Genomic DNA, 21,209 nt, shown 5'->3' with positions numbered 1-21,209 from the left:
CCTAAATGGAGATTTAAACTGCCAACTAAACTACTACTGGACATACAGTTTAGTAATAGTTCAAAGCTCTTATATGCATCTATATAAGACAGTCACTATAAATGATGTGAGCAGTCTGCTAAATATAGGGTAGCCTACAATGTATAATTTTTTCCTTCATATTTTACATTGAACATCCAAGACTTTTCTGCTTTGAAAAGTGCTGTTCAGACAGCAGAGTTCACCAAATGAAAGCAAAGTCAAATGCCTAGGAATTTGACTGTTAGAGGAAGTAGTTCTTAATAACCATAACCATTTCATGCATAAAGAGGTCAATTATGAATTATCTCCACTTCAATTCCGTTTTTCTGAAGAGGATCGCTAATAGTTTCCTCCAGAAAAGCCAGTGAAGTCAAAGGTTATTATTATTATTATTTTTTTTAATAAACCTTTTCATCACAATTACACACATTCCAACAGTACTTTTTTGAAAACAGTATTCACCAGCTTTTAGTTAGAGGATCAATATTCAGCAAGTAACAGCTTGTCAAGTACAACAACTGTGAAAACACTGTATTTTAAAAGAAAAATACCTGATGAGTGTTTTTTTCCTGTCAATCCTTGTATGGTTTGTTCTCCTCATTTTTACTATGCAGAGGTTTTTCAATGTTAGCATAAATAATAACAGATTTCTGTTTCCAGACTGAAATAATATTGTTCTTAAACCTAAACAAGCTATTCAACCAACTATGTTCTTGTAGACTTAAACAAACAAGCTCACACACAAACCACAGCTGTAATAGTACAGAAACTTTGAAAAGAACTAAGGATTGCAAAGAAGTTGTGATTTTTTAAAAACATTTCCTTGAATACTGTCAAGGGAGCAAACAGAGCTATCAGCTACTTAAAATGCAGATTTCAAGCAGCAAAAAATGCCAGAACTTCTTGTTATGTAAACACTGGAGATTATACAACTGTTTCTCATACCAACAAGAAAAAAACCTCTTTGAATATAGACTCACTTTTAAAAAATTTGTATGAAGTTATTGTGGCCCTGAATTTCATGATCTTCATTACCAGCAAAAGTGAAAGACCACAATCATGTAAAAAACAAAACAAAACAAAAAAACCAAAACCCACAAACTACAGCCAGCATTAATTTGAATCTTAGCTGACAGCACATATCCTGCAAGTAGTCTCAGGACTTTCACAGATCCTCAGAGTAGTAACAGTTTAAGACTCTCCTGTCCCCAGGACATTGGTCACATCACCTTCTGCTAGTTCCACAATGTAGAAATTGCACCTTCAGTTTCATGAAAAATGCAGTCCTTCAGTTCAAGTCACCACGTGCGGTAAGAGTGCTTTTCCAACATGGCGGCAGGAGCACAGGCCCACTTGTTAAGATTCAGCAGGACTGAGAGGGGAGTTTTGAAGTTTCTCACATCATAAATACCTACAAATCATTAATCCTTCCATACAAATTGATTAAAAATAAGTTTGTAATTTTGAAACTACTCATCTAAGCTTTTGTATTAAGTCATCCTCAAAGAAAAGATGTGCATACAAGGCTTTGATAGTTTTTATATGTTCGTTTTACTGCAAGCCAAGTTGCACAGTAACCTGAAAGGAGAAAGAAAGTTCAACAGCTTTAATCACTAAAGTGCTCATATCTACTGTACCTGAATTTTGGGTCTCATGCCTTGCCATTTGATTGTCATTTTCAAAGCTTTCTTCACTTTCCAGAGCTGTGGTAAACAAAAACAAATTGCACACATACAAAATTATCTAAAGGAATTTCTTCCACAAGATTCAGATAATCAAAAGGTCATAGGTATAAATGCAGTAATTGCCTGATCGCAGCAGACTGCCTGCATATACATGTGTACAAACTGAAAGCCATGTCACCAAACAGGTAAATCATTGAGAGTCTGCACAATTAAGTCCCCATATTAGATGATATACTTGAAGTGAAATAACATAGTCTTTCCACGATATCTGTATTGCAGAGCTAGGGTGAAAGTTAGTGGCTCTCAGCACCAATGCTCCTCAGGTTGAATGTCCTCCAGTAACCACCTGCTAAGTAAGTTTTTACATGCCTTCAAGGTTAGCTGGTGTTTCCAAGACGAAGGTGCCTCTGAACACCTAGCACTGACTAAGTAGGCCCTTACATGGTCACTACATTTCAGCAGTGGACTACGAGGATTAAGGCAAAGTCAGTGAATCCATGGGGTAATTTGGCTACTTAGTGTAAGGCTGTTACAGTCTGGCCCTAATGCAACCAAAGGTTCAGTTCATCTGAAAATTTACTCAAGTATCTGCCCCATTGTATAGTTTCTACAAGTTAAAAAATACAGTAAGCTCAGCAGGACTATATTCCACGAAACTTTTTGCGGGCAAGGTTGTTTGACTTGAACTTTTTGTTTGAATTTGTTTGCTCGAATAACAACACCAATATTCTTTTCCCACCCATCATATCTTCCAAACAAAACAGCACAATTGGGTAAAGGCAACCCTTTACTGTCAGCTTTGACACAAGTGAGAAGACTACTTATGACAGCAGCAATGTCACAGTTACTACTGCATGAGAAACATGTGCTAAGGATAAGTTGCGAATGAGTACTCCCCAGTAGCCAAATTTTCTTTAAGATGTATAATCCATATGTTCATTCTCACTTTAGATAAGCATGTTACCTCACCATCACTTGAGATCAGAGATATTTTACTTCAACAAGTACTTTAACAACTTCAACTACAGAACATTTTCCCTCCATATAAATTTCACATAATGTACTCATATAATCCCTTAAATGCAGCTCCCCCAGCCTGCAATCCAAAAGCAACATACCAGAAAATAAGGTGTATGAAAAAGATGACAGGAGGCAAACAGTCATAAGGACTACAGATCTCCAAGAGCACTATTTTTTAGCTCTTTGGGCAGCTCCAACAAGAATCTCTGACAGGCACAAAGACTTTGGAGTCTTTCGACAAATGAGATCTGGATTTGCCTGTTCTTAGGTAATGGCAACCAATAAATCCATCTTCTTTATAAAACAGGAATGCAAAATCTTAAAGTTTCAACTGAATTTAAATCTTGAAACATAGTTGATCCTGTCTGTCACCCTACCATATGTGCCTGACCTGGTTTTCACTAAAACTTTTGAAAAGAAAGCAATTTAGAGACCAAGGCTATTTCTTTTATTTTTTACTATAACCAAAACTGTCATTTATCTTGACAATACACATTTTTAAATCATTTAACCCTTCTGAATTTCTGAAATCTTTAGATTCAAAGATTTTTTTGATCCTTAAAATCCAAATAAGCTAAAATCAAAATAAAAGATATTTGGCAAGATTAGCAGAATGTTTATGGCAAATTATCACATTGGGATATATATTTATCCCTGAAACCTTGTTGAAATTTCAGAGAGCTAAAGAAATTTTGAAATACAAGATTAAATTTAATTTTTGGAGGACAAAAACAGTAGCAAATACAATATGAAAAAACAACACATAGAAATACACGATATTTTTAAAATTTATTCTGGTATCCCAAATTACTAAATAATTAGTTTTGTAGTCAAGGAAATGGTACTATTTGGGATATCACTGTTTGTACTTTTCACTAGAGTCTAATCTGTTTTATACACTAAGCTGAAGTTTTAAGGCTCATATTTGCAGCTTTGCATTCAACAACTTAATCACTAACTTAAAACGCATTCAGATTAAAAGAGTATGTTCTGAACTATTTTGTCCTGACAGAGATCATTTGCAACTGCAGGAGATGCGTAGTCAAAAATTCCACAAAGTCCTGAACTTAGTTTTAAACACTCAAAAATAATAAGATCTGCTCTTCCCATCAGTGTTGACTTTGTACTTTGTTACAAATAAGTGGGCTTCCGAGCAGTATCTGCAACCCATTGACTGGACATGGTCTGCCGGAATAATGAACACAGCCAGCAGTCTCTTCCTTTTCTTTCTTCCCCGAGTACCTCAGTCATGGCCTGGCAGAAAACTGCAGCCCAGAGGCGTCTTTCCGTCAGCCCACAGCCTGCTCTTTGATAAGTGTTTCCGTGAAGGCTCCCTGACATGGTTATTCATGCCTGGTCACGTGAGTGATGCCTGTAAGAGGATGTGACAGGAAGGAACCTGAACGTAGCCCTGTGTTTGGTTTCACAATAACAGCTGGCCCATCCCAAGAAAAGCTCGTACTTCCAATTTAGTTGTCTAATAAAGGGACACAATCTCCTCTACCACGGAAAGCCAGTTAAACAAAGCTGTTTAAAGACAGCATACTCCAGCAGTATTTTTCCAGCAACTAGTTTAGCATTCTTTTTGTACAGTAAACTATAAAATGCTCTGTTAAAGAATACTTGAAGACTCCAGATACAATGGATGAATGTTACTGTGAATACTGATATTTAGTTCTAGAGCTTTAACAACTCACCTCAATCACTGCACCAATGCCTGCTGGAATCAGTACCAATAAACTTGTTTGTTCATCCAAAAGGAAAAGAAATATTACCACAGTACTAAAGCACCGCCAAAGCACTAGACAGAAAACAAAAAAACAAAACTATTAATATTTAAATGAATAGTTAAGACAACAAAAGACTGTTGGCCTATTTACTATAATTCTATCTTACTTAAGCAGTTTATGCATGAACTTCTCCTCCATACATCTTTATATGTTAAGCAATCCTAGAAAGCAGCCCAATTACCTATATACCTCCAAGCAGACTGAATAAAAAGACACATAACAAGGAACAAAACCTTTTTATGAAATCTTTATCACAAGAGATGAAAGGAAATCAGAATATTTAAGGAAGATCTCTGTACTACAGCAATTCAACAGTATCAGTCTTGTCTTGAGGAAGCTGTAAGGCATCGAAGTAACACCAATCTTTGAAATTTATGCAACTAATGTAATGTTCATAAACTGTTAGGAGAAAATTAATCCATTTTACTCAATGGCTTTGAAACTTTAAGCAGTTTATTTTAGGGTTATTTTTCAGGTTCTGCAAAATCTTGTACAAGCTTCTCCTAAATAATTCTTAGATTAAACTAGGCAGGGACAGAAATAGGAAAGAGCTACAAGACACTTGGACATCAACAATTATGTTGAACCATTTCATGGTAATTTCCTGTCCCACACTTCCTGAAGGGGAAGGAGGAGGAGATACAGAGAGGAAGGAGATTAAAGTTTGCTAAAGAGACAGTGGAATCATCAAGTCAATTACTGGAGACTGAACACTGGCACTTTGATAGTAAGGTTAAAAAAACCCTATACCCCTCAGTCTTTCCAATTTGACTTTTCTCACTTAGCTAATTGGCAAATAGCACTACCAAGCCTGAAATTCCTTGGATCATTTCAGATTTTCACTGACTTTTTTGTGTACATATACCAGCTGCAGTATAAATGCCTTATGCCCTCTGACAAAGAAAAAAGAAGAAATCTCCACTTGAGAAAAGCATGTTGCTGTTTATTCTAATGTCACAACACCTTATTTTTTCCTATTGATATTCCTCCCATATTTTAATCAATCTGTAAATATTGTAGAATTAGAGAGATACAGTTTTAGAGGGTAAATGACTCCAGATTTTTCATTTTGACTTATAATCGCAATGGATAATCTATTAGAAAAACAAGCAGTAAGTATTAACAGAATAAATAAGGTTGAGTAGTTTTATGTTTAACCTCAAGTGCCCAAGGCTGGTTGCTAACCTCTAATTTGTCTCTAAGAAAGCTTGACAAGATGTCAAACCACCATGTTTCATCAGTCTTTCTCACATCCAAAAATCAAACCACAGCATTATAGTATTGTATTTTTTTTAAATAAAGTTTGGTGCTTGTTGTTATCTAAAATGGACATTTGGGATTTGCAGGATAACATTACATATGACAACACATTCTCTCCAGTCAGAAGATTTTTTCATGTCCTCATTCTTTTCTCTAAGTATTTTTGTGTCCCTTCACCAAAGGGTATTTTAAATTTCTTCTCAATTTTAAACTAATTCTTGATTGCAAGACAGTCAAACCTTGAAAGTAACACAAGAGTGCTTAAAAGCAAGTGATAGTTGAACACCAGGCTAATGAAGTTAGAACCAACCTGTTAGCTACCTTTCCATGATCACAGAAAGAAAACATCTCATTTTATCACCTTGGATGAATCTACGTGCCAGTTTAGAGCAAGAATAAAAGCACAGTATATACTGTATAGCACACATACATATAACACTTTGAATTATAGGTTATACCTGCTTTTGTAGACATCCCAATCATGTTCCTCTTTTTCTTCCAGAAACTGATGTCATTTTTGAAAGCAAGGAAATCAAAAAGGAGCTGCAAATAGCAAGACACATGCTGATTTGCTTGAAACATGCACCAACCAAAGACTGCCAGCTGAACTACTAAAAATGCATTTATGATGGAATTACAAGTCAAGATTCATAAAACTGGAATCAAAATTACACACCACAAATACAAGCTAAAAGAAGAATCTGTTTTAGAAGCCTGTGACAGAGGATGAAGAACTGAGGTCCTTGAGAAGTTGCTCAGCTCCTTGACAGATCAGGGAACACCATACTAAAGTTAGATTCAAAGTGCTTTGTATTGGATTGATAGCATTAATCAGTTCAGGTTTGGACAGTACCAAAGTTTAAGGGGAAAAAAAAATCCTGCAGTATGGCAAGTCAGGTTTTATCTTGATTTCAGCAGTAAGAAGTTGGACTAAACTCATTAAATTTATTTGCTCCAAACCATTTTTTTTCAATATTCTCTTTAAGCATTCAATATTTGAAAAAACACAGATGATTCAAGAAATTCTTGGGTCAAGGAATTTTAATGAAAAAGTATTCTTTTTAAATTTGGGAAAATGATACACAAAAGAACAAATATTTGAAGAGCTCTTCTCAGCCTATAGATATATCACAACTTGATAAACAGAAAGGAAGAAAATAAATGAGTATGACTGGGAAGTATAAAGGACTTTTCCCACCAAATTAATTAAATGTACTCTAACTATAAAGAAGCATAATGTGCTCTGCAAGTTCTTAATTATACCAGAACATGGGAGTTGTACTGAGCATAACTGTAGATGACAAAAATTGTTCAAAGTAGAATGATGAAATCTGGAAAAAAATGTTCACTGAAAGATTCACATTTAAACCAAGATAAACAGAATGCTGACAGAGCTGGGGGACACTGCAAAAACATGTATATAGCAGCAAGCTCTGCACATTCCAACTGACAAATTTTTAATATAAACCTGGAGCTGATCTAAATTCCTACAGGCGTAGAAGTCAGTGGCTCAAAGAACTATTATTGGCGCCGCAGCTATCCCACTGCAGTGGTACACCTTGTGATAACTCAGCTTAGCAGAAAATTTGAAAGTGTTGGCAGGCATTTAATTCTGGGGGTTTTGGTTCCACTACAACTGAAAAAATGATAATTAGTTTATAGCTAATGGACTCATACTTCTATCTTCTTTGAGATTTTTATATTAACTCTGTATTGGAAATACAGCTGACTTGTACAAGACACCACTTGTACTGTTTTACTGAAATAACTGTTTTCAAGAACAGTTCTCAGTAAATAAAGGAGTCCAAGTTCAGCAAATCTTTATTTTTATATAAGCTATAATTCTTAAAAACAAATTTTCACCACTTACGTGGAATGCTGCTACGAAGAATGTCAGAGCCAGAAAATACAGGTTAGTATCCACAAAAATTCCTTTTACTTCATCTGCATCCTTTTCTGAAAACCCTAAGAGAAAGAACAAGTAATCGTGCAAGAAATACTAGAGCATTAGTTGCTGTTATGCTAGATTCCAGCATGAAAGAAACCTTCCTATTTTACCTGCATGTATTTTGGTAAGTAATCATAAATCCAAAACAAGGTGGCAGCTCTACCGGTAAAATCCAATTCTAAGTATATTTTGACTAATGATTTGGCTAGCTTTAAACAAAATCTATCAGTCAGAAGCAGCCTGATGTGTATTTAATATCCTGCGTAACTACAACCTAGGCTGAACAACAGAGACACAAACGACAAGCACAAGAATTCATCCTGGCCTGGGAGGAGAATAAGGATTATTCAACTTGTCCGGTGAACTTTCACATGATACACCAGGAAAGTGAGCTTCACAGCAAAAACTAAAAAATTAGAAAAGGCGTGCACTACAGAGGACAAGAGGTCAGTGAGAAAATCAGCCATATGTGCAACAGTATGACTCCTGAGAATGGATCAGCATCAACTCTTTCTACAGTCCTTGCAGAATTAACTTGGAAGCTCCTTCTTGATAAATTCGAAGAATGCAGAGCATCTTCCAGGGATCACAGTCTATAAGCTGAATATGTAATTCTCAACTCTCTTATCAAATCTCCTGAAGGATGAAAGTTGTTACCTTGTTAAAAAGGTAACTTTTAAGGAGCTTAAAAAGGGATAATCAGAAAGAACTGTGCAGTCCAAGGCTTTGCTGTGCCTGGCTGTATTTCACCTTAGGTATATGGCTACTTTCCCAGTGACCACTATTTAAGAAATTTATCTTTTCAACATCTCCTGCATTCTTCAAAGCTTATATAACACCTATTCAGCTGTCTTTGTTCCATGGATGATAGGGGGAAGCCATGGGAAAAATTTTCTCCTCTACTTTGGCCTCTTATGCTTTTACAGTAGTATTCTCTTGAGAAAATTGTAAATTAATAAATGATTAACTCAACTATTCTTGTTTTCTACCATATTTCAACATTTTATTTCTAGCTTTACTTTATTAATGTAAAGCAGCTTAGATTTGTACACTAAGTGTTTTCACCATCTTACCAGAAAACAGAGAGCAGTAAATATCTATGAAGTTGAGAGCAATTTGAGAATTTAATTTTTCTGCCTTATGTCATTAAAGATAAAAAGAAGCATACCAAACTGTTGGAGGGAGTACACAGCATCCTGCATGTGGATCCAAAATCGGAGTTTTCCAAGAGATATTTTATCATATGACACTGTAAGAGGTAGCTCTGTGGTTGAACGATTTATAACCTGTATTTCAAAGAGAAATAGTTTCCTTTTTAATAGCAAAAATAAATTCTGCAGTTATTTCTATTCATATTTCTTGAAAATAAAGGAAACTAATCATATCACATTACAACTTATCAGAGGTTAATTTTAAGAAGTCTGTTTGGTTTTTTTGAAAGGAAATAAGAGCTTAGATTTCTGGACTATGATTGAAATTTTGGGATTTTTAAGAAATGCTAAATTAGCAGTCTGCTCAAGTTTTTATAGCAACCTCACTGTTATTGTATACAGATACTTTGAGAAGTTTACGTAAAGATCCTTCTGTTAGTCTCAGCTCAAGTGCAAAAAGTATGCTTAAGGTAATTCTCTATTTTGGTAGTTCTTCTCCAAATGTACATGCTAAGATTAACCTAAACTATAAAACAAAAAAATAATCTCCGTAAGGCCACAGTAAGAATTTTACTAAATTGAAACTTTTTTATTGTCCTTGAGAGGAATGAAGGTTGTAACAAGAGAAAAAAACAAGGCCGTACAAAAGAAAAGGGGGGGGGGGGCAAAGATGTTGTTGCTTCCTCAGACTGGAAAAGAGCAACGCTTACTAAAGCTAAGCAAGCTACCCTGCCTGCAAGACTTGGATCTGGGGTGTCACAAAGTTTTTCTCGCCCTCAACAGAAAAAAGCTTCAGGCTAACCCTACTGTCTCGTAAACATTTTAGTAATGAGAACTACCTGTGGTCCCTATGTTAAAAAAAAAAAAAAAGAACTCCAGTGAGTACCAATAATTTTCCCAACCTTACTTCCTTTCCAAGTCCCTATAAGCTTATCAGAGATAGGGGCAGAACATGCATGTATGTAGGGGAGAGAAAGGGAAAGCTTTATAAATGCAACAGAGAGAAAGCCTGAGAAACTAGAACAGTGTCAGGGATCTTTAAACTGTCTGACGAAAAACAGGGGGGAAAAAAGGGGGGCAGAGCTGAAAATAAAGAATGCTAGTGAGATTTTACTGCTGTTTACCAAAAACCACATACACATTTTCCAGGCTTCTCCCTTTAGAAGGATACCTATAATCCCTCCATTCTCTTTCCAACTTCTCAATCTATAAAAGATAACATCAACATTTCTGGGAGAGGATGGAAAGAAATTTTCATCTGTGCTGGACAGACAGAAAATAAAAAGTTTGCAAAAACATGGGAGAGCAACATGCAGTTACCCAGACAAAACAGTACTAATACTGTACTAATAGTACTAGTACTAGTGTAGAAAGAAAACTGGCTTGTAATGTAAGACAGAAATTATTGGACACCAAAAGCAAATGAATGCATAAAAATCAAAAGAAAGAACTCTTTCTTAATGGACCACTAAAGCCCACAAGTGCTGCCTTGCAACCTAGCTGAGTGTGATGATCGCTAAGCCTTTGAAAACCAGGAAGTTATCAAACCTCTGCAATACAACCTACACTTGTAGTAAGGCCTCTGAACAGCACTCACAGTACTGCAAAATAGTGTGTGAAGACAGCAAAGTAGTTCTGAATTCTGTAGAATGAATTTTAATGTGTTCTCAAATCAGAACCCTGTGCCCTCCCCAAACTCCCAGGATTGGCAAAAACATTCAAGAACATGAAGAACATGTAACCTCTTAATCACAATGCAAGACACCTCAGTACTTACCCTAGAAGACCTACATCTGGGTCATAGTAGTTGTCAGTTCAAAATCTATACAGACTACCACAGCAGGGAAAATATATCTTCAGCTATGTGGCTTTAGGTCAGGCATAGTAAACAGACAGCATCCATGCCCCTATTTACAGTCAAATGCTGACTTTGCTCCACACAAGCTGTATTACCTTATTCTTTCTTGTTCTTCACTTACTGCTTGCCAGCTCACCATATACATACTATTAGACCACTCTTACTGTAGGGCTTGTCAGCAGTTTGGCAAATCACTATCGAGAAGTTACATAAGCCAGTGTTGAAGGAGAAGTTTGCTAGTTTTGGTAGCTTAGTCTTTGCAGCATTTGTTTTCAAGATCTTTAACCACTTCAAGGCAGAGAATTACAATAGCAGCAATCGCAATGTGTGTGACAACGGTGGGAATATCATTAATAACATGAAAACACAGATTATTTATAAACAGGGTATATGACCAGTTAGAAGCTATTGTGTACTGACATGAATGTACTGAACTTAATAATGAGCTGTGGTAAGAAACTCAAAACAAAAGACAATGACTGCAGATAAGGACATCACAAAAGAAACATCTAGAGAAACACTGGACAAAACTATCTGCTCCTAAGATCTATAAGTTTGTAAATGAAATGCTCAGGAGTTTGTTTTGTCAAATAGAAAGTTCGGAAATAAAAAAAAGAGCAAGTTCCTAAAGAAGATTCTCCCCAGCATACAGAAACAAAATTCTTTGTCTGTCCTGAAGTTTGTGAACTGGGAAGGTCTGTGGAAAGTTTACACCTACCAAGATTGCCATCTGCAATAAGATGAATCCAGATATACTCATTTATTAGTCTGAGAGATTAGTCAAGAAGGCTTTTGTTCTCAGTAATTTTTTGGTTGGCAATTACCATTAACTGCAGGGCTTAACTAAGAGCTGCATAAGGTGATCATCGTTTAGATGCGGGGGACTGCCATGTGAAACCTGTAGCAGTAGAACCATGTGATTTCCCCAAGAGAATAGAGTTGGGCACAAAGTGAAATACAGGAAATTGCATTTGTGTGTGTGTATATATGTGTGTGTGTGTATATATATATATAAAAATAGAATTTTATTTATTTTTAACCGTAAGGCTGACAACATTGGAACAGTCTGCCCAGAGAGGTTACGGAGTGTTCATTCTTGGAGACATTCAAAACCCAATGGGGCAAGGTCCTGAGCAACTTGTTCTAAGTGACTGTGCTTTGAGCAGGGGGGTTGCACTAGACAACCTCCAGAGGTCTCTTCCAACTTCATCCATTCTGGTAAGTCTGTAAGTTCTGATTCGAGTGCACAAAATCATTAGATGTGCAGTGCGTACTGCAGCAGTGTATTTTCAAGTTTTAAGATGCTCAGGTTACTTTCTAATATTGTACAAAGCACCACTGCAAAATTAAACATCAGTGAATGTTTTGGAGATAAGTCAGTAGGTATTCTCTTATCTCAGTATAGCTTCAGTACCAGCTGTATTCAGCATGCTCTTTTCCTAGAAGATATTAGGAGCAACTCTGGGATGCTAACACATCTTCATTAGCCAGCTGAGAGAGTCAAACTGCTGGTGAGACTGTTCACACGCAGCTGCTGCTGCAATGTCCTCCGCATCCACCCCAGAGACAGCAACAAGAGAATCCAGAGATCTTTTGGCAGAACAGAAGGGAGTGTTTGGCAGCTATTTCTGCCAAGGGGGAGTCTCAAAACCCAGATCCAGCTTCTGCAGCTGCCACAGTTGATCACATTTAATTAAACAGTTAAGATCACTGAGAGACCTTTTATTAATTTCTTAGGTTGCTTGCTGTAATGAAAAACTATGACAAAATCTTAATTAAAACAATATTCAAGATTGCTGTTAAAACTGGTAAATGTAATTAAAGGTATTCTATTACTCACCATCAAATCTTTCACTCTGTTGCTTAGCTGATCAATAAATAATATTGGAAGGTAATGCACTGTCTTCCCCAACTGAACCCTAGGATGTTTAAACATGGATTTTATGACTGTAGTGATCTAAAAAGAAAACTACTTTTATTAAAATCAGCACTCAATCATCACTTTCAGACATACCCATGTAGGTATTTTCCACTGTCTTTTCAGACACATTTTTCTTTAACACATGGCAAGAGAGAAGCAACTAGTCTAGACTTTAACTGAGAGATGTCTGTAAAAAAGTTAGGCATGCCATATTTCTCTTTAGCTCCTGCTTTTACTTTTCAGTAGAGAGGCAGAATAAGCAATAAAGAATGAAAGACAAATGAAATTGGCTGTGATGATGCTAAAGCTGCCATGTGAACAATGGTGGCGGGAATTAAAGTCCGTCAAAGGGAAATGCGCTGAAGTCATTACCACATATTTGTATCCTTTGTCTCAAGTATCCCTCTTTCTGCAACAGTGCCAACTCTCCTCCTTCTCCCCCATCCTCTGCATCTCCAGTGACATCCATCAGGTCAGTGACAGCACTTGCTCTAGCTAGCACGGGACTGCATACAAGACAGCTGGTTGCTAGTGCTGTATGGTGCCGGAATTCTAGACGCTATTGAAGAGAGTGCACAAGGACCATGAATCTTCTCTGCCTCATCCTCAACAGAAGCACTTGTTCAGACTGCTCTACCATCTCAGCAATCTGCATAAAACCAGTAGAAACTTAATCTTTAAGCCCTCAAAGATTTCCACCGACTGGAAATTATGACTTCATTGACCAGTGATTTGGCAGACAATCTATAAGCAATTGCTTTGTTGGTATCTTGGAATAGGGTTTAGCCTAGTGCCCAAGAGTACTAGAAAGGCAATTATCTACACTGTGAGGTACTTGATAAAAGCAAGTCTGTGGAACTAGCTGGGCCGAGCCTTTTAAAGCCTGAAAGTTGAATTTGAGCATCTCACAAAAGAGAGAAGTCTCTGTGCGTGCTAAGACAGACCGCATACCAAGTATACAAGGAGCAACCGGCCCTGTCACAGTAATATAGAAAAAGTATTAACTCAAGGCTCAGAAATATTGTTTGATTATTTAACTGAAGAGGTTTAAATTTCTATACAATAGCTACTAACAAAGCTGCTGCTAGTGAAACTGCAGCAGGCTATTTCATATTCAGACTATTGCCTGTATAAAACAGTGCTGACAAATCTAAACACAACTGGAAGAGATATCCTCATTCATCAAGCCTGGTTCAATCCTTTCCTGTTATGGGCATATCTTAGGAACTGCTAAGTTTATCTATTCTGGTTGGGAAGCTATCCCAGAACATCACTGTTTGCTCATTCTGGATTGAATAGGATACTTGTAGAGAAAGGCATCAACATAAGGCAGCACAAGCCAACACAGCACTATTTATATGGTTAATACTGGAAGTCATTTAAGTGAGCTGTGCAGAAGCTAGCGTCTGCATTTAGTGGCCTAAAAACCTATACTTGCTTTTTAGTATTTTCTTGAGAAAGTGACATGATGTAGGAGGACACATTTTCAAAATAAAATAAAACCAGTCATGGAGGAAAAAAGATGGAACAGGAAATCAGCTCCGCCACTTAGGAATTGCAGTTTATATAGGTAACCTGCACATGGAGGTTAATTGGAAAGGTCAAGAGACAATCGTCTTAAATGTCTGAAGTACGGCTGGAGAACAAGTCTGCTGTAGCATTTTACTTTTGTCTTTGCAGTTATAATTTGTCTCACTATAACTCCACACAAAAAAGTATTTTACACTCAGAGCTGCCCTGAGTAGCTCAAATCTTGCTCTGAGCTGCAAGGTATTATGTAGTAGAAAACCTCATTAAAAATGTTATTAATTATCACTACTGAAAAGCAAGTATTAAGAGTATCTATTCTTATCTCCCAAGGTCTGATTTAAATGTAGAATACTAGAGGAGGACAGGGAAGATTTTCAAAGAAGTATGCAGTAAGTTTATAATACTAAAACTAGCAAAATTAAGTCATTAACTTACATCTTCATATAACGGTGAACATCAGCAGGAAGGGATGATACATCAAAGACAAAATCTTCCACCATGACATTTAAGGTTAACCTTGACCTCCAATGTGAGACAGGTTCATCTAAAGCATTGGTCTGTTTTTCTGCTTCAATTTGCTTTAAAAATATAATAAACATACATACTGCTAAACAAAACAGAATTTTGAATAAAATGATATCTCAATTCACAGAATCTATGGATCCATTTGCTATATCACAAAACAGAAGCTCATTAAGAAACACTTTACCTTAATTTTGACCAAATCAAATATTTTGGGCAAATATAACAGAACTGATCATAATGGCCCACCATAATTTGACACCGAAAAACTCCAGTACCCACTCACAGCCTTGCTCATCAAGAATGAATATTTAACTAATTAAAATTAATACCCTAGGAATCTGAACACTTGTCAGAAAAAGTCACTTGAAATTAAGGACGTCAGAGTAATCAGACATTATTTCAAAAAACATTTGCTTTGAATTTCCGAGCTTCTAAACACTGTGTAAAGTAGTGCTGAAACAGAATAAGACCTTGGCTTCCAGTATGTTGAACTGTGGCCTCAACTCATTTTCAACTTTATTTACATTCTAATAGGGTTTAGAAACAGCAATGATAGCTACAGATATATTTCAGATTCCAAAGGGGGGGGGGAGGGGAAGTGACATTCTCAAAAAAAAACCAGTAAAACAACTCCATTTGAATATGATGTACAATAACCATTACAAGTATTGCATTCTCTAACACTGCATTTTTTTTCCCCAGTGAGTAATTACAGCATTTGACAAAGGATACTATCTTATTCCCTTGAATTGTAGGGGGAAATAAAAACATACTAAAGAAATATAAGCAATCTACACTTTGATTACTCGCCAGTATCAAAATCAAGTTCGTGCCTCTTTTACATAAGCAAAGCACAGCATTCTACATGAATCCAATTTACTATGCAAAGCAGCATCATTCTGCTACAGGACAAAACAGTGTTTCTATCAGAAGCAATGAATCCTTGAAGCTAACTAGGGAAGTGTTTTAAAAGCAGCCAGTGTTATAAAGGGCTCCACATCTGCTGTGCTGAATGGTCTAACATTAGTGTACAAGCTAACAATCAAGAAGCATGAGGGTTTTTTTTGTTTGTTTGTTTGCCCCTTTTTTTAAAAATATAATCACTAGGCTAAAGACACAAGTATAGCAGATGCTAACACTGAAGTGTCTATCAAGAAAACTCCTTTTTTGCAATTGTTCTTCTACAGACTGCTTATATTTAGTAACAATATATTGGTAGGTGTAACAGATCTCAATGCAACACAGACACCATTTTCACTAGGACAAGGGTGCAAAGTCTCTCTTTTCCTTTGTCATAAGCATGACCTTTAAGTTAATCACAAAATAAAGCATGCCTCCAAGCCTGTTTTTTTGCTACTTTCTTAAATCAAGAACTGTTTTAAAGAGAAAGGCAGTCTGGTGTCTGTTAGCACCAAGTTCCAGATGAACAGTCAATCAATTTTTATTTTTAATTTCCATCTTCAACATATGTTGAAATATAATGTATAGTATAGGCAACATAACAACTATCTCCAAATAGCTTTCTCAAGATTTTGGCAAGAGCATGAGATCACAATTTTCAGCCATGGTGAAGGACACTACAATTTGGAGCCAAAAAAGGGTGAGATTTATGCATAATCTACTTTGATATTAATATACTATAGTTTGAGCTACAGAGGCCTTACCTGCAAACAACACAAGTAGTCTTTCCCTAAACTAGGCTCTCTCATAATATAAGCAGCATATACCCAATGTCACGTTCAGGCCAAAAGGCAGAAGTTGAGTTTTGCCCCATAATCTGGGAATGTACATTTATTTGCCTATCCAGGCTCCAGACCCTCCCTATTACAGAATATATTTCACACAAAGTGCTAATCCAGTTTACAGCTTGTTAAATTAATTCACCAGCAAGCACAAAAACCTACTTCGTGATGCTTCAAAAAGTCTTTATTTCAATATTTCTTCTTGTTGAACTGTGGAAAAAACACCTACCTGTGTGTCTGATTCTCCAGTGAGCAAATTAATTTCTTCTGGTTTAGGAACCATATATGTAGTCAGAGGACTTACTATGTGCACCTGTTTACCATCATGCCAAGGCAAAATGCCAGCATGGTGAAGAAATATATATGCATATAGTGTTCCATTATTTCGGGTTTTCTTTGGTACAGAGACATTGACTCTCCTAAAATACAAAAGAAATACATTATAAGATGACATAGTGTAAGCTGAAATATTGATCTGTTACTTAGAAAGAAGCATGGCAGGCGTTGTGGAAGTGAGCAAGAAGAGGCTGAGGTAGTTAGAAAACCAGAAGACATTCATGTAGCTTTCCACACAATAATTACTTCTGGTTAATATGCCTCAACCAGCCTTGGCTGGGTGGAATCAATTTATATATTCCAGTATGTGTCATCATATTTGCATTATCAAGGTTTTACTGTTATCTTAAAATATCTTAGTCCTTGTCCAATTCATCCTTCGTTATCCCAGATAACACAGAAAGACCGTACCACAGTTGTTTTGTTGTTTTACCATGACAATTGCTCACAGGGCCAAAATTATCGTAGAACATATAGAAAATAGACTTCTATGTGCTGAATACATACCAAAAATTGTACACGATATAAGATTAAAAAAAAAAAACCACGCACTAAGTTTTGCCAAGCACTTTGCATTAACAAAGCATCTTCTCAGCTATGGCAAATGACAATCACAGAACTCTAGATACTAGAGTCCCAAATCATGAAATCACTCTCCTTGCATTAGCCAAGAAATCACCACACTTGCTACCTTGGACTGTATATCCCTTCTCTATTCTCATCAATTTGCTGAGGTTGCAAGTCAATGAAAGTATTCGGAGAAAAAACAACAGCAGACTGCATCACAGTAAAACAGTTCTTCTATTTTCAAGTCTACCAGAGATGAAGTTTAACATGACCCAAACTGCACACTTTCACATTGTTTTAATTATAAAAAATGCAAAATGTGAAAGAACTTGGGAGAATCTGTGATGAGAGCACCTAAAAACAAGATGCCAGTTGGTTTTAAGCAAAAGAAGCGAGGCAGTGCAATACAAGTAGTTCTAAACATTTTAATTAAAAGAGGCATGTATTCTGAATAGAAAGAATATGGTGTTATGCTCAGAAACTTGACTTCAGGCATGAGCCTATTCCATCTTAATTAGCACCAATGTCCCTTCAGACGAACTCAAAATCTCAAAGCATCAGGAAAAAAAGATTTAGTTTTATGATTGTCAGCACTGAAACAGTTATAGAAAAGCATGTTGCTAAAACACAAGTGAAGAGAACATGGTTCTGGACTTCCAGGTTCTATACTGAGTCTGAAGCCACAGCTACTAAGAAAAACATTGTGTAGATAGTAGACTGGCTACAGATGTTATTAGAGGAAAGTCTCAAGTGTTCCCAGTCACTTTGACTTAGATTTTCACAGCAGAGTCATTTTTACTATTATAAGCAAAGCATACTTTTTTTGAAATATTTGTTTATACAGCTGAAAATGGTATGTTGATCCAAACTATCCAATACTTATAGTTTAGCACATCATACGTAACTGATCTAGTACAGCCAGTGAGATGAACGCTTAGAATGGGATCAGAAAATTGTCTGACAGACAAGAGAGGACAGCATTCAAGGTTTGTAAAGACTACATGAGAGAAACAACTATTCCTGCATTTATCACAGAGGCTTTGTTTTGCAGGGATTTGTTTCTTGCAACTGTGAGATGATAGCTCAGTGTGGGAAAAGTTTGTGAAACCGCCTATTCTTTAGCGCCACATGAACTTATTTCACCCTTTCCATCAAGACAGGCGCTTTATCAGTACTTAAAGGTTTAGGAATCTTTAATAATAATTAAAAAAAAAAAAAACACCCAAAACACTGCTTTTACATATAGGAGTACTTCATCCTAAATGCTAAGCCTGACGTATGACTAACTTCTTTGCTGCCTTAACATTGCAAATATGGTTATTAATTTATTAAAACATGTGTGAACTGAACAGCCTGTAGAATATGCAATAGTAGCCTTAACCCAAAACCAAAAAATAGAAGAACAGCAGCAACAACTAACTCTTTCAACACTACTATTATGAACAGACAGTCCATTTCAGGTCATGTGTATCTGCATATGTGTGATTACTAGTTAGGATACCTTCTTCAGAATTAAGCAAAGAATGAGTAGTTCTAACACTTACCTTTCAAATTTGGACTCAATATCAAAATCTTCTACATTCAAAACCAGATCTATATTATTCTCAGCACCAATGTTTGACCTTGTGGTAGTATACACACTTAACTGAAATTAAAAGACAGTACAGGGCAATCAGAGCACAGAAATATTAAGTTCATACATCAGAAAACTCAGAGTACAGTTCTGTAATTCAGCTTCACTAACTTTCCCAGTGGCATGATAGTTACATACACTGGGAAAAAAAATGATCTACCCAAAAAAGTTTAAAAAACCTTTCAGCTATCCCTGCCCTCTCTTTTTGGGCAGAAATATAACACAGCCACTAAATATGGTTTTATAGGATCCCTCCTATAGGGACAATCAGCTATACTTGAAAATGAAGTAAAATTTTTTTTCAAGGTAAGTAGAGTCATTTTTCCAGTAAGCCTGTTCCATTTACTACATGCGCTAACAGACACACGATATCCAAAAAACAGAACATAGTTTTCTCCCATCTGTGCTTCAGCCAGAGCCGTTGTCTACAACAGAAGGAAAAACTCCATAGGGCACTATTAGTGCACTCATCATTTTTTGCTCATCCACCTCGAAACTTACAGCGCCGAAGCCGCTATACAGCTAAAGTCACTGCGAACAGCTCAGCGCTTACAACAGCGCAGCAGCAACCAGCCAGAGCCGTGTGCCCTCATTACAGGAGGGCCACGCAGTAACACAGCTATCAGAAAAGTCGGGGCTGCAGTTCTGGCCCACTAAAAACAACAGGAGACACGCACCAAAGGACATTATTCATTCTGCCTCCAGACCATCATCCAAACGCGTGCCGGTATTAACGAGCACATTAAACAATGAAGTTAGAGAGGGGGCTACGTAAGGGACAAGGTGCTGGAGAAGCAGGAGCTCGCTGAGCGCGCCCAGACAGGCGGCCGCGGGGTGCGTGCCAGGGGAAAGCGGTCTCCCTGGGCTCGCCGAAGGGAGACGACGCTTCCCGAGCGCCCATAAGCCAAGCCCCGGCAGCCGCGCAACCCTTGCTGAGAGGGCGACCCCTCCCCGCCCGCCCCAACGGTTGCGGGCGGGCCGTTGGGCGCGCGGCCGCGCCCCGCTCACCTGCAGCTTGGGCCGCCGCGCCAGATACGGCCAGACGCAGCCGGCCGCGCCGCCGCCCGCCGCCGCGGGGCAGGGCCGCGTGTACACGATGCCGTACATCACCCAGCACGTGTGCGCCACGTACACCGCGAACACCCCCACCACCAGACTCGTGAACGAGCTGCGGCTTAGCATGGCGCCCGCGCCCGCTCCCGGATCACCCGGGCCGCCCCCGGCCGCCCAGCCGCCTCCGCTGGCGCATCCTCCGCTCCCGACGCCCGGGAACCGCCCCAGCCCCACCGGCCCCGCCCGCGCCGCCACTTCCGCAACGCAGCGGAAGCGGCCTCGCGGCCCGGCCCCCCGTTTCGTCGCCTAGCAACCGCCTTCGCGCCGGGAGGGCGGAGCACGCCCCGGAGACTGCCACCCCCGCGGCTGACGTATCACGGCGAGGACGTCGGCGGGGCTGCGCGAGGCCGCAGAGGGGGCGCCCCAAAGCAACGGTCGCAGGGCCGTGGACTGGAGGCGGGGCTTGGGGGCAAGGGGTGGGGCCTGAGCCCCGGGGGCGGGGCCTGGAGGCTCCCCCCGCCACCATTTCACCCCGCCAGGCTTCGGGCACCGTGGGCGTTTAGGCGCGTTTCGTGCGGGCTCGTCCTCACCGCTTGCAAAGGCCCCAGCATAGCCCGAGGTTATCCAGGGGCTCTGTGCTTGCTGGGACACTGCCCTGACTGCCCCCGGCCCCAAAGCCCGTGCAAAGCAGGCTCGCAGGAAGAAGAGCACCTCACCCCTTGCTTGTGCTGGGTTAGGCAGCTGTGTTGTGCATCCCAATTTCAGGTCATAGTGTCAAACCCAACCATGCTGTGCCTTTGAGGTCATGCCATAGCTCTGCAGGCACATGGAAGGGTCCTTCCGAAGGGAAACAGCTGCAGCAGCTCACATTGGTGCCCTTGTGGCAATGGCTGGCCCGTTCCTCTGGGCAGCTCTTGCACGTGTTTGCAGGGAGTGGGAACAGCTGTTATTACCTGTACTTGCTGCATTTGACAGGCCGTGGCCTGTGCCTGTTCCCTGAGATGAGGTGGAGTACAGGCATACCTTGTTTTATTGCGTTTTGCAGATACCGCATTTTTTACAAATTGAAGGTTTGTGGCAAACCTGCGTCAAACAAATCTGTCTGCCATTTTTCCAACAGCACGTGCTCACTTCATGTCTCTGTGTCACATTTTGGTAATTCTTGGAAT

At 38.6% G+C, this 21,209-nt stretch overlaps 1 protein-coding gene across 1 annotated transcript in view; it reads right to left on the bottom strand.

Annotated features, from left to right (window-relative positions):
* Positions 1-20,268, bottom strand: part of CLPTM1L (CLPTM1 like) — a 33,835-nt gene extending 13,567 nt beyond the window's left edge. The window contains exons 1-10 of the mRNA XM_067291151.1: positions 19,996-20,268; positions 18,899-18,999; positions 16,681-16,870; positions 14,620-14,762; positions 12,574-12,652; positions 8,893-9,010; positions 7,647-7,741; positions 6,235-6,319; positions 4,424-4,527; positions 1,659-1,724 (exon numbers count right to left, since the gene is read on the bottom strand). Coding sequence (XP_067147252.1) covers positions 1,659-1,724; positions 4,424-4,527; positions 6,235-6,319; positions 7,647-7,741; positions 8,893-9,010; positions 12,574-12,652; positions 14,620-14,762; positions 16,681-16,870; positions 18,899-18,999; positions 19,996-20,169 — 1,155 coding nt within the window. The 5' untranslated portion in view covers positions 20,170-20,268. The remainder of the gene's footprint in view (positions 1-1,658; positions 1,725-4,423; positions 4,528-6,234; positions 6,320-7,646; positions 7,742-8,892; positions 9,011-12,573; positions 12,653-14,619; positions 14,763-16,680; positions 16,871-18,898; positions 19,000-19,995) is intronic.
* Between the last annotated feature and the right edge of the window lie 941 nt (positions 20,269-21,209).

The sequence above is a fragment of the Apteryx mantelli genome, chromosome 2 (assembly GCF_036417845.1).
Source record: "Apteryx mantelli isolate bAptMan1 chromosome 2, bAptMan1.hap1, whole genome shotgun sequence".
Taxonomy (NCBI): domain Eukaryota; kingdom Metazoa; phylum Chordata; class Aves; order Apterygiformes; family Apterygidae; genus Apteryx; species Apteryx mantelli.
The sequence above is the reverse complement of the archived record's forward strand: the minus strand, read 5'-3'. Positions and strand labels throughout refer to the sequence as shown.